The 13,915-nt window shown below is 57.3% G+C and overlaps 1 protein-coding gene across 3 annotated transcripts in view; it reads right to left on the bottom strand.

Annotated features, from left to right (window-relative positions):
* Window positions 1–1,298: 1,298 nt before the first annotated feature.
* Window positions 1,299–13,915, bottom strand: part of RAB11FIP5 (RAB11 family interacting protein 5) — a 35,314-nt gene continuing 22,697 nt past the window's right edge. The window contains exons 4-6 of one of the 3 annotated variants that reach the window (XM_037048091.1): window positions 6,877–8,880; window positions 3,673–3,862; window positions 1,299–3,416 (exon numbers count right to left, since the gene is read on the bottom strand). In XM_037048091.1, coding sequence (XP_036903986.1) covers window positions 3,213–3,416; window positions 3,673–3,862; window positions 6,877–8,880 — 2,398 coding nt within the window. In that variant the 3' untranslated portion in view covers window positions 1,299–3,212. The remainder of the gene's footprint in view (window positions 3,417–3,672; window positions 3,863–6,876; window positions 8,881–13,915) is intronic. The other 2 variants (XM_037048092.1, XM_037048093.1) reach the window with 2 other exon arrangements.

The following is a 13,915-nucleotide window of genomic DNA, read 5'->3' as shown; positions in this document are numbered from 1 at the left end:
CCTCGCTGGTTACCTGCCCCTAGAAGTTTGACTTGCTGCGGTGAGCTTCGCTCCCAGAGCTGCAGCTCAGAAGAGCCCTAGCGGGTCCAATCCAGGATCGGATGGGCAACTAACTCCAGGCGGAGGAGGGTTAAAAGCTTTCTGCAGGGAGTTGCACTGCGGAATATTCATGCAGTTTTTTCTTTTTCACCCTGCCTCTCCTTGTGCTCTACAGCCATCCTAACAGTTCCTGAAATACTCTGTGCTCTCCCTGACCCGCATACATTCTGTACCCAGAAAACTGTAACTTTTTATCTTCGCCTGACGCTAGTTCTCTTTATGGCCTCAGCCTAAACATTTTGTTTCCCAATCCATCGTCCTACTTCCACAGAAACCCACTACATGCTCCTATAACACCCAACAGTTTCGCAGCCCTTGTGTTTATAATTAGTTACGGTTTTGAGTATCCATCTTTCCTATTGCAAGGTCCAGAGGGCAGGAGTAACTTCTTGATTCACTGCTAAGCCCGAAGTGCAGGGGGCGGGGGGCAGGGGGAAGCGGCGGTGGGGGTGGGGGTGGGGGTGGGGGTGCGGGACTGTTTAGGAGCCTTAGCAGCCTCCACTTTCTTTTGCCAAGGAAGATCCCTCCCGCGGCTAATTCCTAGGCAGAAAGAGATCTGGGAGTGGGGTTCAGTGGGGTTTATCAACCACTACACAGGCTTTAGGGGGCGTACTGCAGAATGTAGGGCAACGCACCAGCAGGGATAATGAACACACTGGGGGAAGAAGAGGGGGAGCTACTTGTTTCACACAAGAGGACAGTAGAAATATTTGACCCTAGGGAATGCCACTTTGGATCTCATGCTACCTTAGTGTTGTGGTTCAGTGCAAGGTTGGCTCCTGCCTGCCCGGTATTTTCTGAACAATGCATGATCTGTAGCAGTCAGTTCCTCATCATCCTCCAATGGCTGAACCACGAGAAAACAGACTTGCTCTAAAGCTGGACAGAGATACTAGCTAGCCATGAGCCATTTGTACCTTGGGTTTGTATCTTACCTTTTCCTACTAGACTAAGTGGCTTGAGAGTAGGAATCAAGTCTTCTATCCTCTATAGGATACTGTGGTGGATCCCCACAGTACTTAATATATGGTGTCCTGGGAGTGAGAAAAGACTGAGTCCTGGCCACCACTGGGCAGCACTGTGCTGCTGCCCTGATGTGAGGACAGGGACAGTGTCATCCAAGAGTCCATCACCTGCCTTCTCCCCCAGGAAGCCTGCTGCACTTGTGCATCAAACCAGGAACACAGCAGAGCCATCTACAGTCTGTGAACTTTTTATTCTTTGTAAAGTGCTCGAAACATGAAGAACAAGCTCTTTATAAACAGGAGTTACAACTAGAAAGACAAACCGCAAAGCAGAACTGTGCCCACTCCCTGCCCACCCCACCTATAGCTCTCTTCCAACTCGTGGCCAGGAGCAAAAACACCCAGCAAGAATCCTGGGCTTCAACTCCAAACTCTTCCAAAGACATCCTGACCTGGGCATTCTGGAGGCCCATAATCAAAGATGAGTGGAAGGTCAGTGTCAGGGCTGGGACTGAATAGAGCACATAGGGACACTTAATACAGGAGTGACCCCATTCCCTCAGAAGAGATACCCACCCAACCCCCAATGATGTCCAAAACACATGACCGAAGTCCTAGGTACCTGTGGACACTTTCCTTAGCTTTGATGAGTATTCCTTAAGGTAGATAACATCATGGGGGCTCTCCCCGATATGTGGGGCTCCTGTGCTTCGTCCTGACAGAAGACATCCCTCACAGAGCCGATCTCCTTTGCAGGCTTTCTGAGTGATCTGAGAGGAGGTCTCACCTCACCCCACAACTTTGCCATGGCAGGGTGCCCCAAGCCACCAAAAGTCCCTGGCAGATGCCGTGGGGAAACCTGCTGTTTTTCTGCAAGCAAGTCAGGGCTGGACCAAAGGACAGATACTCCATTTCAAAGTGCACTACAGCCAAGCCAATCAAGGCCATGGGGCAGAAGGGACAGGCTGGATGGATGGGATGACAACAAAGGCTTTTTCCTAAGTATAGGCGGAGTGGGACCTCCCACTTGTAGAATGTAGATTTTTTCCTCCTTCAAACCTTCCCCTCAGTTGGTACTGAGGGGGTAAGAAAAGACAGCAGGTAGGTTAAGGGAGCTGCAGCTTGGCCAGACCTTTAGCTGAAACTAACCCTAGTGGAGGGCAGAGCACACTGCAGGGCTACCCCAACCTCCATTTCCGTTCCTGGGGTCTTGCCTGACGGAGCCCCCTGTGCTCAACAGGGAAGGAGCGGGGCACCAAACAGGGGGCTGGGTCTACAATCAGTGGCTCATGACCCCACCCACAAAAGGCACATTTTAATCAGTTTCCCAAAGTTCAAACCCTATAGCAGCAGAGTTTTGACATCTGAACAGGCAACAAGAACAGGATGGAGGCTTGATCTTCAAACATAAACCCAAAGCCCCAAGGCACAGAGGGGCCCACGCCTTGGAGGTAGGTGAAGAGGTGGTCTCCCCATACCTGCCCCAGCTCTCCACACATTCACACACGACACTCACAGAAAGGTCAGAAGAAGAGCACACGGAGTGGCCTGGAGAACACCTTATCTCCCTCCATCCACACTGCATTTGCTCCACAAATAGCTGGAGACAGACAGACTCAGGACACTGCAGACACGACACTAGACCAGACAGTCTCCTTGCTCTCCAGGATGTGAGGCTGAAGAGTAGGTGCCTGGTTACCCATACCTCACAGACAGGTGGGCAGCTTCGTTCCTGCCACAGCCCTATAATACTAGGAGCCCTCCAGGGGCTGGAGGGAGATTTAGAGGACAGGGGTTTAGCTGGGGAAGAAATGGCTGCCCATCCCTGTGGGGTGATAAAGTATGTCCTCATCAAATTGCAGCTCACCCCTGCTCTGTCTTGAGGGCTAAATTCTTTCCAATTTCTGGAGCTCCCTAAAGCTAAAGGGTATGAAAATAGGTGGGTAAGACCCATCTCCAATGGGAGTCCAAAGGCCCTCCTTCCAGCAGCCCCAACTGAGGCAGGAGGGAGGGGGAGCAAGGGGTGACAACAGAGGACAGACCTGCCCCAGGTGAGGGTGAGACAGGAAGGAGTAGGGAAGGTTTGAGCCCTGTTTGATGAGTAGTAGGTCCATGCCAACTCTCCTGCGGGGTGCCGGTTGAAGAGGGCTACTTGGGGGGGCCAGGGGGGATCTGCAGCAGTGTGGGTGAGGTCTCCATGATCCGCACCAGCAGCCGGTCAATGTAGCTCTCCAGCTCCTGCACGTGCTCGTCCCGCTGGCTCAGCTCCCGCTCCCGCTGGAGGAGCAGGCTGATGAGCTCGTCATGGGTCAGATGGTAGTACTTGGCCGACTGGTCCAGCACACCGGAATCCTGAGGTCAGATGGACCGAAAGTGAGCAGGACACCCTCATGCCTGCCTGCCCGCCTGTCCTCCAACACCCCAGTCTCCTGGAGCTGCCTCTGTCTCCAATGCCAGAGGCAACCTAATGGCTTCAGGGCCCGGGGTGTGAGACCAGGTCTGCTTCTTGTTCCGCCCTACCCAGCACCCTGTTTCTGACCTCAAGACACCTCTCTCCACAGCACCACATGTCTAGTCTGATCCCCCGGGACATCCTGCCAGGCCTCACCTTCAGCCTCTTGGTGTCCACAGTCTGGCTAATCTGGGAGGCCAGAGCCACAGGCTGAATGCTGCCAGATGTCACTGTCTTCAGCTTCTCCAGCCCACTGCTCAGGGCTGTGCTCAGACTGGAGCGGGGCTGCTTCTTGTCGGGGCTGCCCTCCACAGGGGCGGCACTGAGGGGCTTCACAGGGTGGGGACTGCGGAGACAGACAGGAGATGGTTATGGGGATAGGCGGGGAGCCCAGGAAAAGGTGGGGCCACAGGTCTGCTGGACAGAGAAGGTGGCTGGCCCCACATAGCCCAGCCCCAGGGCAGCTGTGCCCAGCATTCCTCAGCACCCCCCACCACCCCTCCCGCACTCCCTCAGATGACCTCACCCCTCCACAGGGACAATGGAGGCCTCCCACAGAGTCCTCTGCACCTATCTATACCCCATCCCTGCCAGGGCCCCCTCTGCCCATCTTCCCTCCTTCCCCTTCTCAACTTTTCTCTGGTTGAGGTGGGTGACCAACCCTCCCAGTTTCCCAATTTCCCCAGAACTGTGGGGATTCCCAGGACATGGGACTTTCAGTGCTAAACCTAGGAAAGAGCTGGGCACACCGAAACACTTTGTTGCCCACCCCTCCCCACTGGTTGCGTCCCCTCAGCATTTACACTGACCCAAATAGAATGCTCCTTTAACGCTGTGCTTGCCTGACTATCCCCTCGGTCATCCCCACAGCTTCCTCCTTCCCATGGCGCCTCTCTGGAGCACGGGACTCCGTTCTGTCTCTGTAAGTTCTCCCTTTCACTGACTCCTCCACCCACAGGACAGGATGTCGGCCCCCTCCAGCCCCTTACAAGTGCTCCTGCCGAGGCCATTCCTTGCCTTCCTGACCTCTCTGTGGAACTGACTCTTAGACCACTCCTTCCTTTGGGCTGCTCTCCCCCCTGGTTTTTCCCCAAGCCTTTCTCTGGTTTCCCAACTTTTAATGGCATCTTCTCAGTCTTAACTGCGAGTCGGCCTGGGGGTCTCTCCCCTCCACCTCCTCACAGTGATCTCCAGCCCAGACCTCCGCCCTGAGCTCCAGACCCATGCAGACAGTTCAGGCTGGCTTACTCCGCTTGGGGTCTGTTCCAGGCATGTCACCCTCCACGCCTGCTCTTCCCTGTGCCCCCCTACACTCCAGCAGGGAGACAGGCTCTCACCCTTGGGCCCTTACAAAAGCTGTTCCTCCGTCTGGAATGCTGCCCCTTTGTCTGTGGGCCTGCTAACTCCGACTCAAGTTTCAAAGCTACGCAAGGCTACTTCCTCCCGGCAACCTTCCCGATGCTCCCAGGCTGACTAAGGTGACCCTCCCTCTGGGATCTGCCCACAACCTGGACCTGTGACAGTTACCCAGATTGCAAGCAGGCAATTAACCTACCCCTACGGGACCTCTTAAAAGTCATGCCTTCAGAGAGGATTCAGACCATTAGGAAGTAGGAAGCAAATGGCTTAGGTCAAGGCCCTGAATCCACTGAAGAAGGGCTCGCCCACATCCAGGGAAGACTGTCCATCCCTCAGGAGAAGGCCATGGACTCAAGCTCACAGGCGGGGAAGCGGGGCAGAGCCCAGGCGGGGCAGGCAGTAGGGAAAAGAACGTATCTCAGTCTGTCCCTCCCCCAGGAGTCCGTGTTAGGGAAGGGGGTGTGACAGCCGCTCTACTGCCACCTGCAGGCTGTGCTGGGCGGGGGTGGCGGGATGGAGGGGAGCACCAGTGAGGCACACAGACACCTGAATGAGGGTCAGAAGTCCTGGGGTCCTGGTCTGATGGCCCCCCTGGTCTGAATGACCCTGGACTATGGAGCTCTCGTGCACTCCATGACCCCATCTGGGAAAGAGGGACAGCTTCATATGCCCCATCCACTTCATGATGTAAGGAACATGCCAAGTGCAGACATGAAGTCAACTCTGAAGAGAATTCAACTTCTTAGCTGTGGTGAGTGTAATTAGAAGTGCTGCTGGATTACAGCAGGGCCAGCTGAGGACACTGGGGGCCTGTGGCAGCCTCCTCTCCCACACCCCTGGGGTAGCCTCACCACCCACCCCTGCAGCAGCAGATGAGGCAGCCCAGACCGCCTCCCAGCCCTTCTCATCCACCCACCCTCGCCCCTCGGCCTTCCCTTCAGGGTCCACTACTGTCTTCCCCACTGGATTGGAACCCCTTGGAAATACAGGGGGGCAGCAACTTTTACCCTGCCAAGTGTCTGACACACAGCGGATGCTTGGTGAGTGTGGAGGGCTGGATGCAGGAGCCAGGGGACTGGGGACTGGGGCTCACGAAGCCTGGGCTGGAGCCTCTCCTGCCTACCCCCACCCCCACCCCACACCCCACCTGCTCTGCTTATCAGAGGCAGCAGCTACCTCTGCTCCCCTCGCTTCTTCACTCAGCCTCTTGGAGGGTTGCACCACTCTGGACTTTGCTGCCCCTGCTAAATCACACCCTATCACCCCCCCGTGACTTGGTCACCCCTCATCAGCCACCCAGTAGGTCACAGCCTCCAAATTCTTCCAAAAACAGATTAATGCCACAGTGACCATGGCTACACAAGCAGCCACTGTGGACTCGACACCATCCTGAGTGCATGGGGACCACCCTGAAAGCGCAAACACAAACCAGGGAACCATCTGCGAGGCTAGGGACCGTTTTTTCTGGGGGCCACATACGTGGGAAGCATTCTTTTTTTTCCTCCTTCAGTGGCACCTCTGCTTTCCTCTCTGACCTCAGTACCACATATGGTACTGTCTTTTGGCTCTCTGCCTGCACAGCCTCTCACCCTGGGGCCTGTGGCAGAGGGCTGTCACAGAGAACAGGATGGAAGGGGAGACATCTGACACGCTTCACAGCCCCCAGGCCCTAGCGGCCAAGTGGCCTCACTCTCAACCCCTTTCCCCAGCTGACCTGCATTACCTCTCCCCACCCCATTCCTCATCCCCCCTATTTCATCAGTGTTGTCACCCCCATAATCCTGGTGTGTGGGGGCACCTGCTGGTCCCAAAACGGAGGAAGTTTCAGGGCTGGTACAACAAAAACCTCATGTCTTCAAAGCTGCCCTAGTCCCGCCTGGGTGAACAAGCCCCCAGCCACCCCTGGTGGGGCTGAGGCTGGGCAGTGAACGCCTCAGCCCTAGAGCCATGCTGCCCACTTCGACCCCCTCCTCCTGGAGTGGTCTTTGAGTGGCCGCTCACCTGGCACTGGGCTGTGACTCCTCAGCTGGTCGTGTCTCCAAGGGCAGAAGCACAAGCGGGGAGGCTGGGGTGGCTGCAGCGTGGTCCTCCCCAAGTGGGGTGGGGGAGCCCCCAAGGGGGGAGGCTGGCTCCCCAGGGGGCGGGGAGAAAGAAGTCAGGGGCCAGGCTCCAGGCAAAGGAGAGCACGGAGAACTGGGCCCCCTGTGGCAGTGGCCGGCCTGGGGCAGGAGAAGGGGCGGTGGGAAGGCAGGTTCTGGGGGCGTGGGCAGCTCTTCCAGTCCAGAGTGAATGGAAGATCCCCTGGACTCTGGAGGGGATGTGGAAGGGAGGCTGGGGGGATCTAGGCTCCCCTGAGACAAAAAGGGGTTCAAGGCGCTATCCTCCAAGGCCCACAGGTCAGGCTGTTGGGAGCTGCCCGGCAGGGGCCCAGGCTCCTCTCCCGCTGGTTCCTGGCTCTGGGCCTCAGAAGCCTCAAGCCCTTCTCCTCTCTCCAGAGTCCCCCAGGTCTGCTGGCTCTGAAAAGCTATGCTCTCTGAGTAAGAGGGTGTAGGGGCAGGACCCTCAGGGCAGCTGGAGGGCAGAGGTAAGCAGGGCCCAGACACAGGAGGGCTGCCACCTTCTGCTGGCTCTTCCAGGCTGGGCTCCTCCAGCAGGGTTCCGGAAGAGCAGCTGTCAGACTCTGAGCCCAGCTTCTTGCCATCCTCACTGGCCTCCCGGGGACCAGCACCCAGTGCATTTGGGAAGGCGTCTTCTTCTCCTGTCTCTGCCTCCCTGCCACTCAGCCCTACTGTGGCCTCCTCCTCCTCCTCCTGGTCCTGGTAATCTGAGGGTATGAAGAGGTGAGGTGGCTTGGGAGGCGGTGTGCTGGGCCGCTGCGCCTCGTCCAACATCCACTCAGATCTGGGCTCTGGCTCCAGCTCCAGTTGGGGAAGCCCCTTGGGGCTCACAGGTTCTGGTGACCCTGGTTTCACCTGAAGAGGAGGCAGTTCATCAGACTCTCCCCGTGCAACTGGTGAGGACATCTCAGCTGCAGGAGAAAGGGTGACCATGTCCCAAGGCCAAGAATTGTCAACTGTATCAAGCTCCTGCAAAAGCTGGCTCTTGCCTCTGCAGGCTTCCTCATCCTGCCCCTCGGGGGCATCGTCTGGGCCAGGTAGCCTCTCCCACACACCAATCACTTCTGGGGAGCTAAACACAGGTGTTGCACTGCCTGCTGGACTCTGCCCTGCTTCTCCTCCTGGGGCCGTCGGTTCCCGGTCTGCTCCGGAGTCTGAGGCTCGTGGGTGCAGCAAGGCTGACGTAGAGGAGGGCAGGCCAGCCCCTACAGACCCAAGAGGCCCCAGGTCTGCAGCACTCAAGTTCTGGCAGTCCAGTCCCAAGTCCAGAGGAACACTGGGCTCTAGCCACACGCTGCTCCCACCTTTTCCTCCTCCCCCAGGGTCCTCCCAAGGCTCGGCTACCTCCACTGTCACGGCCTGGGGGTCTGGGTCTCGAAGCCCAGTCTCCTCCAGCCCCACTCCTGCAGGGGCCAGGATCTTGCTCCTGGCCTCTGGACGCAGCCTGCTGGCAGCAAAGTCGTTGAAGGTGTCGTCCCACTCAGGCAGGGCTTTCCCAGGGGAGGCCAGGGGAATGGGGCTGGCCCTCGAGGCACTGGGGAGAGAGGGAGCAGGTGAAGGAGAATTTAGTGCTATGTCGGCTATGAGTTCCTCGAAGAAAGGGTTGCTCTGCAAGGAGGTGAGGAACGGGTTGGTGAGACCCAAGAATCCAGATGGGGTGGCTTCAAGGGCTGCGGTGGTGGCAGCGGCTGCGGTGGTGGCGGCAGCGGCGGCAGTGGTGGCAGTGGCAGTGGCAGTGGCGGCAGGGGAGGCGGCTGCAAAAAGGTTAGTGCTTAGCATGGGAGCAGCGGTGGGAGCAGGAGTGAGGGGGCCCGGAGCACAGGGGGAGCAGGGGAGGTGGCGAGGAAGAGCAGCCGGGTCAGGTTCTACCTGAGGAGACACGTCCAGGCTGTGGAGGGAGACAAAACCATGAGCCTCCTGGTTAACGCCAAGACTGGAAACGCCCCTGGTGAACACCACGCCCCCTGCCCCCCCGGACCTGCCTCTGGAGGAGGTGCCACGTGCCACACAGCTGGGTTCAGGCACACGTGTGCTCCAGGGACAGAGGGAAGATCCAACATGTAGCATATATTGGCCCCCACCCAAGGAGGAAGTTGCTGCATAGAGTTCATTCAATCTTCACACCAACCCTGGGAAGCAGTAATCCCCTTTTACAGGTCAGATCTGAAACTACTGGACACCTGAACTACGCCTGATGAACCAATCAGAAAGTGCCTTACATCCCCTCAAGGACTGAGAGAGGAAAGAAAATACCAGCTGGCTTCAAGGGGATAGACACCAGAGAAAGGCCAGCCTCGCTGCCTGGCTGGACGGAGCCAGCACCAATAAAGACATGACTGGCTTCCCCTGATCCCTCGCCAAAACAGGAGGTGATGACGGGCTGCCATCAGTCATGACAAGGTATCAGTGTATAACTGGGCAAGGAGGACAGCAAGACACCGCTGAGGACATCTGTCAGGTGTGCATGGGGACCAGCACTGGGCAGGCAGTTCCCCTCACCAATGATACCCACAGGCCAGCCTTGAAAGCAGCCCTGCTGGGGAGACAAAGGCTGGGACATGGACCAGAGGCAGCAGCAGCAACTGGAAATCAGCAGGCGCCCCCCAGGGGTCCCCAAACAGATCCCTGGCTCCCCTGGGAAACCCATGCCACGGCAGTGATCCTGCACCCCCAAAGCACTGGAGAAGATTTGCTGGCCGGAAGCTGTCCCCTTCGGGGTCCTCTCTAGGAGAGCACATCCCCTTGCACCTTATCTACAGCAATCAGCTAGCTGACTTTAGGGATGTGGGCAGGGGCAGACTGGACACTAGAGCTCTGGGCTTTGGCAGGGTACCGCCAGCACACAGGCACAAGGCCAGAAGGACAGGGCAGGGTCCCATCTGCAGTGACCTGCCTGTGACCCATCTGCAGAGGCTGCCTTGGTACTGACCCCACATGTCAGACCCAGATTTCCATGGCCTCGTCTAACACCTGAGCCTCGGCCCCCTGCCCCACTCTAAGCACTAAGACCCCTGCCCACATGGAAACACTGTGGGGAACTCCCAGGCATCCATCCTTTCCGCTCAAGCTGCTGCTTCTCTTGGGGAAATCCTGCGGGTGGCCCATGAGGTGGCAGAAGTCAGGCTTTACCACTCAACCCACTAGGGCTGCAGGTTGGGACAGAAGGGCATTTGGAGAAAGAGGCCAAGAAGTCTGGAGCTCACCAGGATTCTTCTAAGAACCAGGGCCCCGGACAGAGCAGACCCCATGCAGAGCTGGGGGCAGAGCTGGGGGCAGAGCTGGGGGCAGAGCTGGGCAGAGCTGGGCAGAGCTGGGCAGAGGCAGGGCCAGCGTGCCCACAAACAGCAGGGGCAGGTGATGGGAAGGAGTCAGTTCAACCAGCACCAAAGGTGGGCTTCCCAAGAGTCTGCAAGTCTGGGAGCCCAGCCTCATAGGCAAGGCATGCCCAGGTCCCTATTCCCTGGGTTTCTCTTAAGAATCCAGCTTCTAGAGACTCTCCTGACCCTATTTTTGCCCTACAATAACCTAGGAGGTCAAAAAAAGTCCTACCAATTCCCACCCTGCCTGGGCTTTCCAGCAGCACTCCACCTCTAGGGTCACGACATGATGATGACACCAAAAAAAGAGAACACTGGGCCCAGAGTCCCAATACCTTCGGACATCCCTTCCCTTCATTTCAGGCAGACTCCAGGGATGAGGCACAAGTGCCTACCTTGGGGACCAAGGAGAGCAGTGTACCACCACCACATGGGTCAGGACCCTGCCTAAAGGGTCCCCAGCCACTGCAGCTCCCACACCAGATACAGCCAACCCTGCCAGCAGGCCTCAGCCCCAGGCACAAGGGTAAGTACTCTGAGCCACCTCTTTCCCCAGTCTCCTTTGTGACTAGTGGCCAAAGGGGCCTGGGGGGAGAGAGCGCCATCAGCATTAACTAGCACCAAGCTCAGCCCTGGCCCAGCCTCACTCACCCTTGCAGTTTTGCAGGAACCTGGTTGGCAGTCAGAACTACAGGGCAGCAGAGCGGTAGGGAAGTAGGCTGGTGCCCCAGGCTAGGCTGGCCTGCCTCACTGGCTCCCCAGAGGTGCACACAAACCGGTTGGTATGGAACCGGGAACAGCTCTCCCTAGGGTAAAGAGCTCCAGGTGCCGGCCCAGCAGGCTCCCCAAGGCTGGATGAGCTCCTCCTAAGAGCATCCTGTCCATCCCTCCTACCCAGCAACAAACCACTCCCCCATGCCTCCCTCACCCTTGCTCCATGAGATACACATTCTGAAGCTTCTCACTTTAAAACACTTCCTACCATTCCACCTGGCACAGATCAGAGACATGTTCCCATGTGTCCTTGCCTCTGCAGGTTATGCTCTGAAGACAGACATAAACACCTGCATCCCAGAACCCGCCTCGCCAGCCTGGCATCCTGTCACCCCCCACCCCAAGCAGTAGGGGCTTCAACATAGGCTGATCCATCTTCTTTTTTAGGACCAATAGCTGGGGAAAGAAAGCAGGAATCTAAATGGCTCTCCCCCTTCAAGGTATGGAAACAAAACTTCAGGGCCTGCAGGAACCTGTGAACGGCTGGTTGAAACTGCCCTTTAATGCAGGAGTCACCTGTTCACTCCAACAGCCCCGTCTCCTGGAACTGCTGTCACTGGGCAACTCGCTCCCCCGCTGGGCCACCTCCATAGCTGAAGGCCAGAACCCACTGGTGAACAGCCCCTCCTTAAACTGAGATGAGCTTGTCCTTGCTATTTCCACACATCGATCCCAGAGACAGCACATGGATTTGCAAAGGCTCTCTCTCTACTGGGCAGTCCCTGAAAGGCCAAAGTCAGCCAACATGCCCTTCAACCACCTCTCCCAAGGCATGATCTGCTGCTGTCGCTCTGAGATGTGCCCGGATGGTCAGGAAACGTATCCAGGAGACTGGACACATCCTCTCCCATTGCCTGGACACAATGAGGTAACATAATGGGGCCTTGTGAGCTCTAACTAGGGAAACCATATAATTTACCTTCCAGACCAGAACATTCTGCATAGGGTAAAGGGACACTATTAACTATGCCAGAAAAACGGGTATAAACAGGACGTATGGCCACACAGTAAGTCCCTGGGTACACAGTGCTTATTCATTTACTCCCCTGAGAATGCAAGCTCTTCCGGTGGCCGCTGCACATGCCGAGCTCGTGGGGACTTTGTTCACCACCCCTGGTGTGGGGCTGGGGCAGAGGCAGAGACCGTGAAAGGCCACAGTACACTTGCCTGTGTGTTATACCACACTCCCCCCAGTTAAAATAGCACTCGTGTTCACCACTTATTCCCCTGCTGTGCACAAAGTTCTAAGGCCAGTGTGATGGCGGGACGGGGAGGGGACAGAATGGCCTGCCCTTGGGGAGCTGCTACTCTGAAAGAATTAGAAAGGGAGGGACGGACACAAAGAAATCACTGTGGCACTGGCAGGGCTAACACCCAGGGTCCTGTCAGTCCTAAACCAGTCACACTAAGTAGCCAGCCTGCAGCTCCAAATGGGCAGCTCACAGCAGGACTGGTGACTAGGGATGTGTCCACTGGCCCAGGTGGGGCTTGGTGTCCACTACCAACACGCCCCCCTACACACACACACACACACACTCTCTCTCTCTCTCTCTCTGATAGGGGCCTAAGTAGCAGCCACAGGACCCAGGACCCAGCAGATGAGGGCCAGGTTAGGAGGAGCAGGAGGACAATCGTTTCAGCCCTTCATACCCTTGTGCCCTCTCTTCCAGCCACCACCTTCTCCAACAGCAGCTTTTCTCTGGATACTGCCAGGCCAGCACGCACTGCTTCTGGCCTCTCCGTGGGCCACCAGTGCCACCTGGGAGCACTAGAGGGCGCCGCTGCCCTTCCCAGTGAGGAACACCCAGCAATCTGCAATTGCAGCCCCAGGGTAGAGGCACCCCAAGCCTCTGGGCCTATGAACAGGCTCCCCATGCCCCCAGCTGGGGATCCTGCTACTACATTCAGCCAGTCCAGGTCTAGGTGTCTAACCTACAGCTTCCCGCAGTGAGTCAGCACAACTCTCACACTCTCCTCAAATGCCCTAGGCGAGCCTTCTGGGTAAGCACCAACAGCCATTTATTCCAGTCCAGCCTTCCTATTTCCTCTAGGCACAAAGGCCCAGGGTAATGCTGATGGAGCTCAGTGGCTTGGTGTCACGCCAAGCCACTTGACCCAAAGAAAAGCCCCTCCCGCCCTGCCTGGATGCAAGGCCAGGGAGCCTGCCCCTGCAGATGGGCCCTGAGGAGGGTAGGAATGCCCGCATGCCCTCCAACCAGCTGAAGGCATGCTCAGAATTTAAATACGAGAAGAACAAACACCTTAGCTTCCCTATGTCCTTAGGTGACCCAACCTCTCTGGACCCTCAAAGGCCATTAGGAGACATGGAGAAACCGGAGTAGGAAAACGGAGGCTGTGAGCAGGAGAAGCAGGGACAGCTCCAGCTCTGGCATCACCAGAGCCGTGGCCCACAGGGGGCCTAACGAAGCCCAAAGCTTGGGCAAATGCCTAGAAATGACTTCACAGAGAGCTGTCCCCCAGCACCATCCTGCCCCAGCAAGGGTCCCAAGATGTCCCACAGATGACAGCACTAACCCCATGGTCTGGGCCTTACTGACCCTGGTCCCCTGCTGCTCCCAGCAACTGTCCCATCCAGGTCTCTGCCACCTTCCTCTCTTCCTGAGCTTAGCCTGGGACCATCCCTTCCCTCCTGATCTTCCTCTAGGCCACAGGTCACCAGCTGTCCCCTGGACGCTGGTGGGTAGGGGCTGGGCAGCAGGGACCAAAGGGAAGCAGAGTGGTGTCACCCAGAGGCTGATCTGCGCCCAAACACCTGTCCATGAGGCCACCAGCTGGCCAGGACCCATACAGGGGAAGGCCCTGCACCTCTCT

Source organism: Sturnira hondurensis, unplaced genomic scaffold (genome assembly GCF_014824575.4).
Source record: "Sturnira hondurensis isolate 20B ecotype Veracruz unplaced genomic scaffold, ASM1482457v3 Scaffold0006413, whole genome shotgun sequence".
NCBI classification, from domain to species: Eukaryota; Metazoa; Chordata; class Mammalia; order Chiroptera; family Phyllostomidae; genus Sturnira; species Sturnira hondurensis.
Note: the sequence above shows the minus strand (reverse complement) of the source record. Positions and strands in the feature narration are given on the sequence as shown.